The following is a 19,006-nucleotide window of genomic DNA, read 5'->3' on the forward strand; positions in this document are numbered from 1 at the left end:
TATAACATCCTTCTTTGGGAAGTTACTGGGATTCTGAGTCAAAGAAATTAAAGCAAGCAAGGCTGAATGAAATTTCCTGAAAGAAACATTTGCCAGCTACAAATTATAAATTCTCTGCAGGGAATTGATACCAGAAAGTTATGCTGTGCTTATGGATGCACTGTAGCTTATGGAAGTAGACCGTGACGCATGGCTCAGGAGAACTGAGTTTGCACCTTGCAACCTATCTCAGATTTCTCTGAAGGGCTTAACGTTTCCATGGCAATTTCAGGGATTCCTCAGCAATCTAGCCACTACTTTGATGGCAGAATAGTATTATTTTTTGTTAAAAAAAGCAGAGAGCTGCCACTCTCACAATTGAGAGTTCTACAAGTGCTACACCACAGAAAATGAGGTGGCTGGATGGAGTCACTGAAGCAGTCGGTGTGAGCTTAAATGGACTCCAGAGGATGGTAGAGAACAGGAAAGCCTGGAGGAACGTTGTCTATGAGATCGCGATGGGTCGGACACAACTTCACAACTAACAACAACAGCAGCAATAGCAATAGTAGTTAGACTTATATACCACTTCATAGGGCTTTCAGCCCTCTCTAAGCGGTTTACAGAGTCAGCATATTGCCCCCAACAATCCGGGTCCTCATTTTACCCACCTCGGAAGGATGGAAGGCTGAGTCAACCTTGAGCCAGTGAGATTTGAACAGCCGAACTGCAGAACTGCAGTCAGCTGAAGTAGCCTGCAGTGCTGCATTTAACCACTGCGCCACCTCGGCTACCCCAAGACTATTATCTAGTTGTGTAGGAAAGACACTTAGGAATGTTAGGCAAAATACAAATCCAGAAATGGCTGGAAGAAAAGTGATTTTCTGATGTACATGTCAGATCCAAGACTCCAGAACAACATGTGAAGTTACTTAAGGATAGCTTCCTTTATTGTTCTTCACTACTAGGTAGGGACCATCCTAACTCTCTTCCTACCAACCAAACTTTCCAAGCTCCACAGTCTCTTTGCCTTCTAGGAAGGAATTCCTCCCTTCTGGAATTCCAGACTACATTCTACTACATCACTTGGAAAAATAATGGCTCTATGAAGGTAACTCAGAAAAGGGTTCAAAGAAGACGCTTCCATTAAAAAAAAACAATATCAAGATAGGTCCACATTTCCATGTTGCACAAAAAATCACCTAGCTGGATTCAACAACTCATGAGAGAGTTCTTGAAAGGGAAACAGATACATTATATTTATGGAAAGTTGGAAAGTTAAGATTTTGGCTTTTCTGTACTGTGATCTTAAATTGCTGAGTGGGAAGGAAATCAATATAAGAAATTGTCCAGATTCCCATCCCTTCCTCTGCTTTGACATGTGAGCTGATAGCCATGTGACATGTGAATGGTGGACATGTGAGCTAAACAGATGTCCCCAGACTGGTAGACTATTTAAGTGTGTCCCCTTCCTATTCATCCTGGGAAAGCAAGTGTCATTTGCTTTCTTTTCTCTGGGTGGGTTTTTGCAGGCACAAAGTTTTTGCTAATGGGTTTTTTTTAATAACAGCCACTCCACCACTGACTTCCTCTCCTAAATATCACTTTTCAACTTCCCCATTCCAGGAAATCCTCTCTGTGATTTTTGGATGCTCTTTATTCATGTATCCGGCATTCTACTGTCTATTAGCAAATGAAACAAATCTCCTGTAATTCAGTGTTTCTATGCAGCAGATGGAGTGAACAGCACTGCAAGGCTGGTAGAAAACAGAAGACACAACTTCTGATGATAGAGTAAGAAAAGATATTCCTAAGGCTACTTCCCTGGTAGGCTGGGAATGAGATGAGGATAAGGTGGTGTTACCATTCAAAAGAGATGCTCAAAAAACTAAAAGACCACAAGATCAGCAATCAACACCCAGATAAGCAGAGATTAATAATGGTAAAGGTAAAGGTTCCCCTCACACATATGTGCTAGTCGTTCCTGACTCTAGGGGCGGTGCTCATCTCTGTTTCAAAGCCGAAAATCCAGCGCTGTCCAAAGACACCTGCATGGTCATGTGGCCAGCATGACTAAAAGGTGAAGGCACACAGAATGCTATTACTTTCCCACCAAGTGTGGTTCCTATTTTTCTACTTGCATTTTTATATGCTTTAAAACTGATAGGTTGGCAGAAGCTGGGACAAGTAATGGTAGCTCACTCCTTTACGCGGTGCTAGGGATTCTAACCACCAAAGTGCCAACCTTTCTGATTGACAACTCAGCATCTTAGCCACTGAGCCACTGTGTCCCACATAGAGATTAATACCAAGCAGTAAATACCCCAATCAAAGAATTACCAATTCAGTAAACAGTAGTCTAACCAAGGAACCACCAAGAACTCTACCACCAATACTAACAGAGGAAACCATTTGTATATAAACTACCCCACACTCACGGGCACTGAAGATGTCATTAAATTAGGTAATGAAATGTCTGTAAGAAAACAACCAGAGAGCACCAAGGACTCCACAGTTCAACCTGAGTTACAAAGATTCTCTTCGATTGAGACAAAGTTGTGTGTCTCTACCCTCAAAAAGAGTTAGTCAGCCTTGACTTCACTGGGGCAAGGATGACATGAGGACGAGCGTTAAAAACTAGAGAAAAGTGTGATATAAATCTGATATAACAAAATCCAAATACATCTCCCACTTGTACCCAACAGCTATTGCCTGGTGTTGCCTTGGCTCTCTAAAAAATATTGAGTGGAGTTTCTACTCTTTCTTCAACAGAAACATTATGATGTTGTCCTGTTCCAGAAGACTGGTATGTATTTGCCCACCCACCTAAGCTGTCACTTACAGTTTGGAATTACCATATTTTTCAGAGTATAAGATGCACCAAAATTTTGAAGAGGCAATTTTTTTTTAAGTTTCTGTACTCTGCAGACCTGCCAAAGCCCCATTTTTCACAAAAAACATATACACTTTTGTCAAAAAAAGGGCATGCATAGCCTTTAGGAGGCTTCAAAGTGCTCCTGAGGACTGGGGGGCCAAAAATGAGCAAAAACCAGCCCATTTTTCACTCATTTCTGCCCTCCCCAGTTCACAGGAGCACTCTGGAAGCCTCATCGACCATGGTATCCTTCTGCGACGACTGCGAGAGGTGGGGGTGGGAGGCACTGTTTTGCAGTGGTTCTCCTCTTACCTCTCGGACAGGTCGCAGTTGGTGTTAGTTGGAGGGCAGAGATCGAACCCTAGGCCCCTAACATATGGGGTGCCGCAGGGTTCGGTCCTGTCTCCCCTACTTTTCAACATCTACATGAAACCGCTGGGCGAGATCATTCGGCGGCACAGGATAAAATACCACCAGTATGCGGACGATACCCAGCTGTATCTGTCCGCCCCGTGCCAACTCAATGAAGCGGTGGACGTGATGAACCAGGGACTTGAAGCTGTTAGGGACTGGATGAGGGCTAACAAACTCGTGCTCAACCCAGATAAGACCGAGTGGCTGTTGTGTTTCCCTCCCGCCAATTTGGCAAGTATTCCATCGCTCAGGCTGGGGGGGTCAAACATTACACCCCTCAGACAGGGTCCGCAACTTGGGAGTCCTCCTGGACCCACAGCTGACTTTCGAACACCATTTGCCAGCTGTGACCAGGGGGGCATTTGCCCAGGTTCACCTGGTGCACCAGTTGCGCCCCTACCTGAACCGGGAGGCTCTCACAACAGTCACTCATGCCCTTGTGACCTCTAGGCTGGAGTACTGCAATGTGCTCTACATGGGGCTGCCCTTGAGGAGTATTCGGCGACTTCAGCTAGTCCAGAATGCAGCCGCGCGAGCGATAGTGGGCGCACCTCGCTTCACCCACGTAACACCTATCCTCCACGAGCTGCACTGGCTACCTGTCGATCTCCGGATACGCTTCAAGGTGCTACTTGCCACCCATAAAGCCCTCCATGGTAGTGGATCTGGGTACTTGAGAGACCGCCTATGCCGATCACCTCCACACGACCTATTAGATCTCATCGATTAGGCCTCCTCCAAGTTCCATCCGCTGGCCAATGCCGACTGGCAACCACGCGGAGGAGAGCCTTCTCGGTGGTAGCTCTGACCCAATGGAATGATCTCCCCGTGGAGATTCGTATCCTCACCACCCTCCAGACCTTCCGCACAGCCCTTAGAATCTGGCTATCCCGTCAGGCCTGGGGCTAAAGATTGTAACCTGCCCGAATGGTATGAATGTTGTGTTTTAATCATGTATTGTCTTATATGTAAAAGTCTGTTTTTCCCCCCTTCCTTTGGATTGTGAGCCGCCCTGAGTCCCCCCAGGGAAAAGGGCGGCATATAAATAAACCTTCTAATCTAATCTAATCTAATCTAATCTCCTAAAGGCTATGCATGGCCATTTTTGCAAAGAGTGGGGTGGGGTTTCAGGAGGCCAAAAATGCTGTATTCAGTGTATAAGATGCACCCAGATTTTTACCCTCTTTTTTTGAGGGAGGGAAAGGTGCGTCTTATGCTCCGAAAAATACAGTACATAGGTAAGGCAGTTCAATAACAAGCGAACTAGAATAGTTCCAGTAGTATTTTTTTCCCACTACTAATCTATGGCTGTGAAAGCTGAATATTAAAAAAAGAGTGAGGGAAAATAGACAGATGTCTCTGAATTATGGTAGCAAAAATAGTAATTAAGAGTACCGTAGACTGCCGAAAGAAACAGTCAATTAGTTCTAGATCAAATAAGGCTGACTGCTCCCTAGAGGAGGCTATCAGCTAGAATGTCTATCATACTGCTACCAGTGTTACGATGTAGTTATCGTGCCCACTGATTCATAGCTGTTTGGCTCCTATAAATACACCCTATGCTGTGTATTTGTATTAAAGTATGAATGGTCATGGATGAAATGTGAAATGCGTGAGACCCTCTCAAAGGAGACCATAAAGCCAGAGTTGATGTCCTGGTTGATGACATTTTCTGCAGCTATTGGGAAAAAATACCAGGGAGAAGATTTTTATGAAGACCCAAGAGTAGGTTCTTAAAACATGACAGTAAAGCAAGGACACTCAACTGGAAAAGTGGTAGGAAGCGAGAAAAGACTACCAAGCTGGGATTGGTCAAGCCTTCTTTCAAGAAATAATAGTGAGTAGGAACTATAATACTTTGGAAACATCATAGAGATCAGTATTTCTCAACCTTGGTGACTTTAAATCCTGTGGACTTCAATTCCCAGGATTCTCCAGCCATGCTAGCTAGGGGATTCTGGGAGTTGAAGTCTACAGGACTTAAAGTCACCAAGGTTGAGAAACACTGATATAGACCAAAATCTCTGTACATGGTAGGTTTACCACCTCAATTCTGAAATTCATACGTAACCTAGTCAACTGGACTATATATGAATGTATGTGCATATAAAGGTAGTCCTTGACTTTTGACCACAACTGAGCCCAGAATTTATGTTGCTAAGTGAGAAATTTGTCACAGTGAGTTTTCACCCCTTTTACAAGTTTTCTTCCCATATTTGTTAAGTGAATCACTGCAGTTGTTAAATTAGTAACACGGCTGCTAAGTGTATCTGGCTTCCCCATTGACTTTGCGTGTCAGAAGATCGCCAAAGGTGATCACATGACCCCGGGACACTGCAAGCATTACAACTATGGCAAGCATCTGAATTTAAATCATGTGACCACGGGGATGCTGCAATGGTCATAAGACACTTATTTTCAGTGTTGTTTTAACTTTGAACAGTCACTAAATAAACTGTTGTAAGTCAAGGACTGTATGTATGTATGTATGTATGTATGTATGTATGTATGTATGTATGTATGTATGTATGCATGCATGCATGCATGCATGAAGGAACATCAGATGACATTTGGCAAATCTGTCAAACTGGAGGCAACTGCACTTAGGTTCTCTTTTTTAAACTATTTGCGCTGAATTCTTTGTAGAGAGAGTTCTTCCAACACCAACATTTTGTTTGCCCGATGGATGATAGACCAATTTCTGTAAAGTACTTCTACATGGTATAAGCAGCAATGTCCATGAAGAAATTCCCATTTGTTGTTGTTGTTGGAAAACTGCAGCAAAAAAACACTATGAAAGAAGAATCTTGAAGGTTAACTATCTCATGTCTGCTTTGAAAATGAGAAATTATCTCAGGTTATAGAATCGTAGGGCAGGATGAGACTTGGGGGTCTTCTAGTCCAACCCCCTGTCTGTATAAGGAGACTTTCTATCATCTTCTCAGAAAAATGGCTCTCCATTTTTTTCTTGAAATCCTCCGGTGATGGAGAACCCACAACTACGGGAGGCAAGCTGTTGTATTAGTTAATTGTTCCCGCTATTAAGACATTTCTTCTTAGTTCCAGGTTGGATCTCTCTTTAGCAAGCTTCTACCCATTGCTTCAGGGACGCAGTGGCTCAGTGGCTAAGATGCTCAGCTTGTGAATCAGAAAGGTCAGCAGTTCGGTGGTTTGAATCCCTAGTGCTGTGTAACAGAATGAGCTCCCATTATTTGTCCCAGCTTCTGCCAACCTAGCATTTCGAAAGCACGTAAAAAATGCAAGTAGAAAAATAGGAACCATCTTTGGTGGTAAGGTAACAGCATTCCATGCATTTAGTCATGCCAGCCACATGACCACAGAGACATTTTCAGACAGTGCTGGCTCTTCAGCTTTGAAACAGAGATGAGCACCACCCCCTAGAGTCAGGAACAATTAGCACATATGTGCGAGGGGAACCTTTACCTTTATCTATGGAGGGAGGGAGGGAGGGATGAATTATTGATGTGGTTGATTTATAGGCCAGTCACAAAAGTAATGTATAAGTTATATAATAATGGTGTTTAAAACAATCAAGAATCTTTCTGCATATGTATGTGACAGAAAGTTTGGGAAGCTTTTTCTTCAAGCAGAAATCAATCAAATTGTAAATCTGCATTTACTTATATGAGCCCAGCATCTCTGGATGAGTAGAGAACATTTTATGCAGCTCTTCTTTGTGCATCTCCATGTGAGTAACATTTCTCACATACTCTGGGAATGTAATGAGAGTAAATGAGAGATGGGGAAAAGGGATTGGTCGGGATGAAGGAAGTAGTAGGAGGTGATAATCAGTAGAATGGAAGGATGGAATGAAAAACATGTGGAACTATGCTTGGAAGAGGCACATTCTTAGACCCAGGTGGAAGCAATGGGAATTTGTCCATGCAATTAGAATCCATCTTGATGGCACCTAATTAAGTGTGTGGTACTAATTACTCTTACAGATGATGAACAAGCTGCAAAATGAGGATCTGGACAATCTGGAGATAAATGAAGACCAAATTTCTTGCATACACAGTTGTCCAATTAAGAAAATCAGAGTGCTTTTCTTTTCTTCATCAACTCATTACACATCCAGTCCATTTTTTTTTCCTCCAAAAAAGACATAAGTAGAAAGAGGTTAAGTCTTCTCGTTCTCTTCTCCTTCCTTTAACCAAGAGTTGGTGCACCATATTTTGTTTTTTAATTCTTTTACTCAAAAACAACTTTGGGGATTAGAAACAAGATCCAATATGGAAAGAGAGGAAGTCATTTTAGGAACAGCCTGAGATAAGAACAGTATGGAGAGAAGAAAGTAACAGTGAATTTTACTTAGCTCAGAATGGAAAATGTTTCATTTTTTTTTTTACAGAAATCTGTTCACATCTATCCAAGTCATGATGAGCAAAGGGGATTATTTTTTTCTGCAGAGAAATGACAGCATTACATCCCCTCCCCCATGACATGGCACTCCTTTATATCAGTACAAAGAGGGAAGATTATGGTAATTATTTGAACCACTACCATAATCTTCCTTCTCTGTATTGATATAAAATAGAATTACCCTGTAATAGAAAATCCAAGATTCATTGCGCATTGGTGCAATGGAGAAAGGAAAGGGGGAGGAGGAGGGAGGAGGAGGGGGGAGGGGGAGGAGGGGGAGAAGAAGAAGGAGAAGGAGAAGGAGAAGGAGAAGGAGAAGGAGAAGGAGAAGAAGAAGAAGAAGAAGAAGAAGAAGAAGAAGAAGAAGAAGAAGAAGAAGAAGAAGAGTTTAAAACAAAGAAAACCTACTGCATCTTACATGAAGAATGATTTTCTTTTTTTAAAAAATTGCTTTTAAAGCTCTTGAAAGTCATGCAAAAACTTAAGAGCTTGCAACCTCCAGCAAAGGAGAAAAGCAAAAAAGATCTACAGCTGCCACTTCAAAAACTGACATTCTATCTTGAAATCAAAAGTAATTAATCCAGTCGCTCCTCTGCCATACCAGCAGGGTACCTCCTTTCCCCTCTTTTTCTTCTTAATTATGTTATGTTTCTGGCAGTTTCCCCATCTCTCAATGCACCTCTGATTATGCCAAAATGAACATGAGGATGGCAGCAGCAAGCATGTCAAAATTTCAAGACGTCGGATCAGATCCCTTAGAATTGATGAATTTTGAAGGCCAACTTTTGCATCCAGTTCATGCCAAAAGGAAAGTAAATGGCATTCTTAGAAGATGCCCCATAATATTTCAGGGTCTGAAGAGGCTGCTGTCTACTAAAATGCTGGCTTATTTCTTTATTCATGCAAATCATTGATTTAAGACTCCCCAACTCCAGAGTGACTCTACATATCTTACATTATAAACAAATATAAGAAACAATATTAGACACACACATACACACAAAACCCCAGCCAATTTGATCTAGTGGTGAAGGTGCTCACTTAGAAACCAAGAGATGGTGAATTCTAGTCCCGCCTTAGAAAAGAAAACCAGCTGGGTGACTTTGAGTCAATGTTCAGGAGATGGTAAGTTTTAGATCTGCCTTAGGCATGAAGGTTGGCTGAATGACTCGCCAGAAGATGGTGGATCTATCCTTGCCTTAGGCATGAGAGACAGATGGGTAACTTTGAGTCAAACGCCTGGGGATGGTGAATTCTAATCCCACCTTAGGCATGAAAGGAGTCTGGATGATTTTTGGCCAGTCCCCCTCTCTCAGACCTATCCACTTCACGGGGTTGTTGTGGGTAAAATAGGAGTGGGAGGCGTATTATGTACGTTTGCTGCCTTGAGTTACCTACAAAGGAATAAAGGTGGGGTAAAAACTGGATGAATACATAAAAGAAACAAGAAGCATCTAAAGAAACAAACCACAGGGCTATAGAAAATCTACCTGACACAGCTAAGCAGTCACCCTGCTCCAGGATCAGAGGTGGGAACCAGATGGTTAAGGATTTCCAGAACCTCAATAGGGTGGGAAGCACATGGATTCTGGGGATGGACTGCTATTCCAGAGAACAGATGTTGCCCAGAGTGCCTTTCTCTATCAACTGCATTTTGTCTATCTTCAGTCTCCGATACTGTATGAATTTGCCTGGTTGTGCAATTCCTACAGCTTCAACAAAATCCTTGGTGACCTCTAGATGTGTCAGTCTTAATCTCCCATAACCTCTAGCTAGAAACAGATAATAAGAATTGAAGTCAAACATACTGAAGGTACATTGGAGCAGGAATCTTGTTTTACTAGATCTAAACCAGCAACCTTGTCACCTGGCAATGATTAATTTGTGTTTTGGAGACCCAATCCAAAACATAAAGGCAGCCTAAAAGATGGACGCTACTTTTCTTGCATTATATAGAAGAAAAAATTATGCTATCTTGTTCTCTTTCTTTGTTTACCTCCTTGCAAGCTACAAGACGACGAATTAAGCTTGCAGGTAAGATGTGCCCAATAATCGATAAGTGTTATTAGCAGTGTGAGGCAGAGAAGTCTTGTTAAAGAAGTCCAGGCAAGAATGCAGCCGAGATACTGCTGGGGCTATTTTAGTCTAGATAATGAAGGATACAGGAAATCCTTGACTTACAACCCTTCCTTTAGAGACCAAAGTTCCAATGGCACTGAAAAAAGTGATGTATAACCAATCCTCGCTCTTACCACTGTTGCCGCACCCCATCATCACATGATTAAAATTGGGGACTTTGTCAACCAGCACGTACTTACATCCCAGACCATCTGATCACCATTCGTGACCTTCCCAGTTGGTTTCCAACAAGCAAAGTCAATGGAGGAAGCTGGATTCACTTAGCAACCACATAGCTCAACCACATAGTTCAACTGTAATGATCCACTTAACAACCATAGCCAAAAAAAATTGTAAAATCAGGCATGGCTCACTTAACAACTGTCTTGCTTAGCAACAGAAATTCAATTGTGCTCATAAATTGAGGACGACCTGTATTCCCTGAATCTCTGGATTAGAGACATTTTAGCACCAGAGAAATGGACAGCTCTCCTTCTTCACAGGTACCTATTCCTGATTGGTTGAGGGCAAAAACTAGATAATGCAAAATGAAGAAATCACATTTTCTTCCAAATGAATTTTCTGATCTCACTGGTTTGAAAATGCAGTGGTATGGTAGAAGAGTTGGACTCTGCATATTCGCCTGAACCTCAGCATGGAAAGATGAAATTACCTTTCCATGTTAGTTTATTACACAAAAAAATATACAGATGCTGGAGAAATATATCCATATTGGGAACCTACATGTGCTGAGGAAGGGAAGAAGCAAAACTGGTTATTATAAGAATGGCTGAGTAGATGGTCAACTTCTAATTCAGAAGCCTGCTTTTATTCATTAGCTGTCAGGGTTAACATGAGCAAGGTCAGGACTAAAGGTTCCTGAGAACAAGCCAATCAGCATGGATAATAATGTGCATTTCTACTGAAAAATAATTGGTTCTCAGAGTGCCAGGATGCATGGAGTAACAAAAAAAATAGCAATGTATCAAGAATGAACCTTGGGTTTGCTAAATATATGGCTTGATTTTACAGCTGTTGGTTTTCTTCATAGTAATAGCTTCTCTAGTATCTGTAACAAAAAACTATCTTATCAAGAGCTTCGTCCTTCAATCTCTGCCTGGGAGCCTTTAGAGTTCAAGTATCAGCCTGGAAGAGAGCTGACATTAGCTAAGATTTGTTGACTTGGTTTCCTTGTCTTCCCATGGGCAGATCCCAGCCTTCAAAGTCACTACTGACATGTCTTCAGCTATTTCATCATATCTTAGCACAAAGATGTGCCTGATATTATCCTTATTTGACAGACAGAGAAGTGAGTTTTGCCATTTGGCCAACATCACCCTGGGAAATCTCAGAAAGATGGGACGTTCCATCTCAACGCAACCTGGTAGAGGAGAGGAATGCAGAAGGAAAGCCTTGAGGGATGATATCAGAAGTCTGGAAAAAATAGCTGCCAAATTGTAACGCTTAATTATGATCGAGGGGGGAAATCACTATGTATATGACTAGAGAGTAATCACATCATCTATGATGAATGTGATTAAATTTAAATATAAGTGAAAGAAAAATAAAGTTAGCTTCTGGCATGGACCCACCCACTTCCACTTGGAATGCAGAACCAGTCCTGCAATGGAGAGGCCATCTGTAATCTGCCATCTGAAAAAATGAGCAACGTGACACCAGAAATGCTCTGTTTTCCTCCAGAACTAATAACTTACATTTCATCTTAGGCAGCAGAGCTATCAGATAAATTTGGAAGAACTAGGTTTACTTATTTATGAATCAAATTCATATAGCCGTCCATCTCCCTGAAAGCGAGTTTGGGTAGTGCACAACAATCAGATAAAGCAACAACAACAAATATAGAAACATCAAAGAAAACAGTAAAATCCATATTAATAAAAAATGACAAAAGCAAAAAATACAGGAGGATTAAAAATGGTCACCTGAACGATAGAGCCATTTCATCTCCGGGTTTGACAACACGGCCACGTCTCAAGGATTTTTGGAATATCAAAATGGATGGAACTAATTTAATGTTGGGGGGGGGGAATATTCTATAAGGTTGGCACCAGAGAAGAGAAGGCATGTCTTCTGGAACCCATCCAATGAAGTTTCTTAACCAAAGATACCTGCAACATGCCCTTTCTGGCAGGTCTAATGGGACAGGCTAATGTAACCTGGGAAATATGGTCCCCCCAAATGCTATAAGAGATGACCAGGCTGAGCCCAAGGTCAAATATATCATCTGTCTTGAGTCCCTTTGTGGCCACAAGAGATCTAAGTCCAACCAATCCATTGGCACTTGTCTACTGCCAATTTGCTTTGACTGTTAGTACCCCGTTTTCCTGAAAATAAGACCTCCCTGGATAATAAGCCCAATTGGGCTTTTGAGCTCATGCACTAAAATAAACCCTCCCCTAAAATAAGCCCTCCCCTAAAATAAGCCCTCCCCTAAAATATTTAAATGCATGCACAGCTGGTCCCCGCCACTTCCTGGGGGGTAAGGGGGAAAACATGAGGACCCAGATTGTTGAGGCCAATATGCTGATTCTGTAAACTGCTTAGAGAGAGCTGTAAAGCACTGTAAAATGGTATACAAATCTAAGTGCTATTGCTATTGCTATAATTGTTCATTGATAAGGTATTTAAAATCTGTTTCACAGGTAAGCAACCTGTCTCCTCCTCCCTCCCTCCCTCCCCTGCCCTCTCCAGTTTAAATCCTACTTTAGTCTACTCACTCTATAGATATGATGAAGTGAGATGCAGTTGAAGAAAATTTATGGGCTCCAGATTTCTGATATTTTTTTTGCCACATTAGACCAAAAGCTGTCCTCCTACACTCACATTGGGAGTAAATCAAGAGAATAATCAGCTACCCTTGGGTTATCTGCAGGATTGCAGAACAAAGATGAATGGTAAGACTTTTGTTTTCAACTGGGGAACCCCTCCCAACATTAGAAGGGTATCCAATTCCTGGGAGGATGGAAATGAGGAACAAGAAACAAGAAAGAAGGAACAAGAAAGATGGGTGGATAGTCTTGAAAGCTTGGGATACAACATGTGAAGGCATCCAGGGGCTTCTCCCTTCATCATCACCCACACAATCTCTTGGATAGCCAAACAACTAACTTCAGAATTAGTTTAGCTGATGTTTTGAAACTTTTGATTCTGTGTTTTGTACCTTCATTTTTGTTAAGGGTCTTGGTTAAATAACTTGCAGACACACATGCACAGTATGTCAATCATTGGCACAGCGGCCCCATTACACAATTCACTCAATGCAGCAAGATGAAATATACTCACACTTTAGTGTATTCCCAGGTCACACACTGTTGATGTGAGGTGCCCTGGAGGACAAGTAGAAAGAGGTTGATGTGAATGGGGAACAAGACATGGTACACCTAGCAAATCCATGTATTCCTTCCTTCCTTCCTTCCTCCCTCCCTCCCTCCCTCCCTCCCTCCCTCCCTCCCTCCCTCCCTCCCTCCCACTTTCCTTCCTTCCTTTTTCCATCCATCCATTCATTTTCAGATATTAATTTCTAATTAGGATAAGTGGGTTTTCTTCCTTCAGAGGGAATATCAGTATAGATTTCAGAGGCTGTCTAAGCATTCAATGCACATCAAAGTATGTTGCTGTTTCCTATGTTCCCTCTTAGACAGTAAAGTATAGCAAAAAGGCAGGACAGAAATGAAGTATAAATGTCAATAATAATTATATCTTCCCTTTCTCTCTAAATTACAACAGATGGGCTGAAACCCTTTATACTTTCCTGATCACTTATTTGTATCCTATAACTATCATCAAGTGTTGTATCTTATGATTCTTGACGAATGTATCTTGTCTTTTTATGTACACTGAGTGCTTCTGCACCAAAGACGAATTCCTTGTGTGCCCAATCTCACCTGGCCAATAAAGAATTCTGTTCTGTTCTGTTCTATTCTATTCTATTCTACTAATCTAACTAAAGCAAAAAAAAAAAAGTCCCGATTTTTTTTGTCTCTAGCAGTTTTTTAGGAATAAAAATGAAATATAGGTAGTCTTCAACTTACAACAATTTGTTTAGTTACAATGGCACTGAAAAACTGACTTATGACAATTTTTCACACTTACGACCTTTGCAGCACCCCCATGATCGTGTCCTCAAACTTCAGATGCTTGGCACCTGATTCATATTTATGACGGTTACAGTGTCCCAAAGTTGTGTGATTATATTTTTGCAACCTTCTGACAAGCAAAGTCAATGGGGAGGCCAGATCAACTGGGTTATTAAATTATCAACTGCAGTGATTCACTTAACAACTGTGGCAAGAAAGGCCATAAAATGGGGCAAAATTCACTTAACAAATGTCACACTTAACAACAGAAATTTTGGGCTCAGTTGTTGTCATAACTAGTGTGTAGAGATAGAGACAGACAGACAGACGGATCACACACACACAAACACACCAATATTATTTATTTTTCTGATACTTTCTCTCAGTAGCTTTTTGTTCTACAGATATTTCTTGCCTGTTAACCTCTTATGCTGCTCATTAGGGAAATCAAACTCTCATTTCAATGTCAAAACACAAATAGTCCTTGAGTTACGACCAAACTGAAAATGGGGCCTTACAACCCAATTTAATCTTCTGATGGTTGACCCCCTCCCCCACTCCACAGTCATGTGACCTTACTTTGCTCGGAACATGGCTGTTGGCAATGCTCCATTGCCATATATTTTACAAATAGGTTTGTCAAAATCTGATTCCTGTTTTTAGCAAAATTGTGCCCATGGCGAACCATTGGTTTGGTTAATGACTGTGGCATATGCTTAATGATCGTGACATTTGTTTAACTGCCACTAGAAAAAAATGTCATAAAATCTGGTGACCTGCTTTATGATTGTCACAATTTATGACCCTAATGGTCTGGCTTCATTATGGTCATATGTCCAGAACTACCTGTATAGACATTTGTCTTGACTACCGTATTTTTCGGAGTACAAGACGAACCTTTTTCCCTCAAAAAAGAGGGTGAAAATCTGGGTGCATCTTATACACTGAATACAGCATTTTTGGCCTACCAAAACACCGCCCCCTTTGCAAAAATGAATGTGCAGAGAGTTTGAGAGGCTTGCAAAGTGCTCCTGGGGACTGGGGAGGGCAGAAACGAGCAAAAAATGGACCATTTTTGCTCATTTTTGCCTCCTCCCCCGGGCCCAGGAGCACTCTACAAGCCTCCAAAGCCTCTGCATGCCCCTCCTTTTTTTCCGCAAACAATGGCCCATTTTTGGAAAAAAAAAACTATTTTTTACTTTTCTTTGCCCCCCCAGCCCCCAGGAGCACACCACAAGCCTCCCAAAGCTCTGCATGCCCCCCCCCCTTTTTGTTTTTTTTGCAAAAAATGAGGCATACAGAGGGTTAGGGAGGCCCACAGAGTGCAAAAACCTTTTTTTTTAAATTTACCTCTTCAAAATCATGGTGCATCTTATACTCCGTTACATCTTATAGTACAAAAAATACGGTATGTTCTCAGGCAGCAAAAGGATGCTAGATATGTTCTTCTGCATCCAAGGTTCCCTCTTCACATATACCAGGTTTGGCCCTGGTTTGGCTACTCAACTTCCAGCTATAGAGCATTATTTTGTAGCATAAAGTAATAATGAGATGTTTAAGTCAAGAGCTCATCTTTTAATTATACTGGGCTAGGCTATTCTACCCAACTCAAAGACAAAAGTGCCACAGGACCCCACACTTACATTGATAATATGGGACAACTCCACTGTGATCAAGGGTTCCACGGCCTTTGTTGGTGGTTTCACCGTCACTGTGAGAACTTTGGACATGACTGCTAGAGGACTTCTGTTGGTGAAATTGGCAATGTCACTGGAATGAGAATGCATTCAGAATAAAAATGCACCACAGATGTATTGCCGCAAAAACATTACCAGATGGACTTGCTTTTCGCAAGCAATTTGGTAGATCCACTCACCTAGGAGGGGGCAGAATTAATCCCAAGGTGCGATACAAGATGGCGCCAATGACAAAATAAGCTGAGTCATCCGTTTCTTCAGACCGAAGGAGAAAGAAGGACAAGAGCCTCATGGATTAATGCAGCAACTAAAGGGCCATTTGTGGGACATGAAATCAGGACTTGGTTGTGTTAAACAAGACTCAGAGCAATGAGGAGACCCCAAAACTACAATTGCCAGAAGGATCACATTTGTAAGGTTTCAAGAATGTATTAAGTGATTTATATACTGAACAAAGAAAGAAGTGGTGGAAAAATCATCAGTTGAATATTTGCATGGACCATCCTTTCTAGGGCTAATGCTTGTGTGAAAGACCAAAGCAAGCTGCATCTGCATGAACTGAACCAGTATAGAGTTCAAGAGAGAATCAAATCCTTGCAATGAGGATTTTAATATATATGTATATATTTATACCATGGTACAATTTTTCTGGTTTCTGAGTGGAAATTCAAGCATATGGCAAGTTAAACATATGCATTCATTTCAGCTTTATAACATATGCATGCACATCATATAAATGGGGCTATAAATATCTAAGCCTCACATTTTCACCTCTGATTTGAAATCTGGAGAAAGAGGTTGGGCTTTCACAATAGCTGAGACAGAATCTGTAACGGGAATGCCAAATCAAAATTAGAAATATCACATCCAACTCTGTGAGTCAGTTATACTAATAACAACACTTCAGTCCAGCCTATATAATAATGTGTGTAAGCAGAGATCAACAATAATGTCAGAGACAAAATAATCTAGCTTTAAAAATTGGTGTTTTGGCAGTCACGTCTAAATCTAAAATGTTCTGAACTCTTTCCAATTTATCTATAAAGATTGTATTTTAAAAAAAACCTGGCACCTTCCACCAGCGAGAATTGTGAAAATGTTCCCGGAGTGTTCACCTATCTGTTAGAAATGCAACCAACAACATGGAACATACTACCATATGTGGTGGGCGTGCACATCTGCGAAAAAATATTGGAAAAAAAATAAAAGATTGGCTAGAGGAGATTACTAAACACCAAATTGCACCAAAACCTGAATTATTTTTGTTAGGAATTATAAAAGGAAATTATGAAAAAAAAAATAGATACTTAATTCTACACATAATTACGGCAGCGAGAATTACATTCGCTTAAAACTAGAAAAATAATTAAACACCAACAGAAGGAAATGTAATAAAAAAAATATTGGAATGTGCAGATATGGACAGGCTCACAAAAGAACTAAAAGAGAAAGAAGAATCTGAATATGACTCCGTATGGGATTTATTGTACAATTGGCGAGAGGAAAGGGGGGGGGGGGAAGCAGGAAAGCAAAAAAGAAAGGAAGAAAGATTAACAAATCAATAGATAACTAAAAAACCGGAAAATGATTAAAAGATAGAAATATGAGATAGACTGTACCAAATAAATATTATACAAAATGACTTAAATGTAGAAAAATTGTTATATATATAATATATAGAATATTATATATAAAATGAAAAAATGTATGAAATAATATAAATTCACAAATATATAAAGTTATAGTTAGATTTACTTGTATAGATAAAAGAATCACAACAGATATGTAAAAACTGTAATGTGTTGCAAAGATGTGAAGTTTGTACAAAAAGATAAAATATAAAAAAACTGAACAGAGTGTTTTGCAATTCTTCCTTCATTTTGCATTATTCCTCCATTAGTCTACTTTGCTGATCTTAATAGCAATAGCGCTTAGACTTATATGCCACTTCATATGTGCTTTCCAGCCCTCTCTAAGTGGTTTACAGAGTCAGAATATTTTCCCCAACAATCTGGGTCCTCATTTTTGGAAGGATGGAAGGCTGAGTCAACCTTGAGCCAGTGAATGTCAAAACAGCCAGCAGTCAGCGGAACTAGCCTGCAGTACTGCATTCTAACCACTGCACTGCCACGGTTCATAGAGCCTTTACATAAACAGATCATTTCTATGAGTCTTCATCAGGTCAAAGCTGTTTTCAAAGGGTGAACTGTCCTTTTTTCCCTATTCTTAAGGGAAATATGGAGAAGGCTCATATCTAAGAAAAAAACGTTTTTTTATAATGCAGCTTATAGTTATTTTTATTACTTTGATGGATCTATTAGGGACTGCCCTCAAAATGTCAGCAGGGCCCCAGCAAAAAGACAATGCCAAAAAGGCCTGTGTTTCTCACCCTTGGCAACTTAGAGATGGGTGGACTTCAATTCGCAGAATTCCTGAATTGGAGAATTCTGGGTGTTGAAATCCACCCATCTCAAAGTTACCAAACTCGAGAGACACTGGCATAGGCAGTTTGATGAGAACCTTAACAGATTAACAGAATTGGAAGGGATTTTGTAGGTCATCTAGTCCAGCCCCCCACCCAAGCAGGAGACCCTACACCATTTCTGACAAACGACAGTCCAATCTCTTCTTGAAATCTTCCAGTGATGAAGCTCCCACAATTACTGAAGGCAAGCTGTTCCATTGGTTGATTGTTCTGTCAGAAAATTCCTCCTTATTTCTAGGTTGAATCTCTCCTTGTTCAGTTTCCATCCATTATTCCTTGTCTGGCCTTCAGGGGCTTTGGAAAATAGCTGGACCCCCCTCCTCTCTGTGGCAGCCCCTCCAATATTGGAAGATTGCTATCCTGTCTCCCCTGGTCCTTCTCTTCACTAGACTAGCCATGCCCAATTCCTGCAACCGTTCATCATATGTTTTAGTTTCCAGTCCCCTAATCATCCTGGTTGCTCTTCTCTGCACTTTTTCTAGAGTCTCAACCTCTTTTTTATAGTATGGTGACCAAAACTGGATGCAGTTATCTTCCAAACCTAGCATTCTTTAGAAAGACCCACAGTTTCTAAGTGAATGGCAGGAGACCATCTGGGAGCACATGTCTTATTCAAGCTGCCCATCCCTCCTCTAACCACTACTCCTGGGTCTCCTTTTCCACCCATCTCCACCCACCCTCAATGAGTCAGTCCCTTGTGGAGGCTACATACCAGATGAGGAGAGATTGAGCACTTCTTTGGGAATGAAGATCTTGTCTTCGGAGTGGCGGGCCCAATCCTTCATGCCCCGACGCCCCTTCATGGGGAAATTGATATCACTGGAGACGGCAGAAACTGGCTCTCTCTGGATGCTAATCACTGCCAAGGAAGAGAAGGGGATAGAGAGGAGAACAGGAAAATAGGGCTGGGTGTCACTCTGGGATAGAGATCAGGAAATAAAGCACAATGGATCCTCAT

The 19,006-nt window shown here is 41.2% G+C and overlaps 1 protein-coding gene across 1 annotated transcript in view; it reads right to left on the minus strand.

The window, feature by feature from the left end:
- The window catches only part of ADGRB2 (adhesion G protein-coupled receptor B2), a 256,805-nt gene that overhangs the window by 84,307 nt on the left and 153,492 nt on the right, over positions 1-19,006 (minus strand). The window contains 6 exon segments of the mRNA XM_032227776.1: positions 13,073-13,116; positions 15,510-15,612; positions 15,743-15,818; positions 16,197-16,218; positions 16,335-16,390; positions 18,761-18,907. Of these exon segments, the coding sequence (XP_032083667.1) occupies positions 13,073-13,116; positions 15,510-15,612; positions 15,743-15,818; positions 16,197-16,218; positions 16,335-16,390; positions 18,761-18,907 (448 nt within the window).

Source organism: Thamnophis elegans, chromosome 12 (genome assembly GCF_009769535.1).
Source record: "Thamnophis elegans isolate rThaEle1 chromosome 12, rThaEle1.pri, whole genome shotgun sequence".
Taxonomy (NCBI): domain Eukaryota; kingdom Metazoa; phylum Chordata; class Lepidosauria; order Squamata; family Colubridae; genus Thamnophis; species Thamnophis elegans.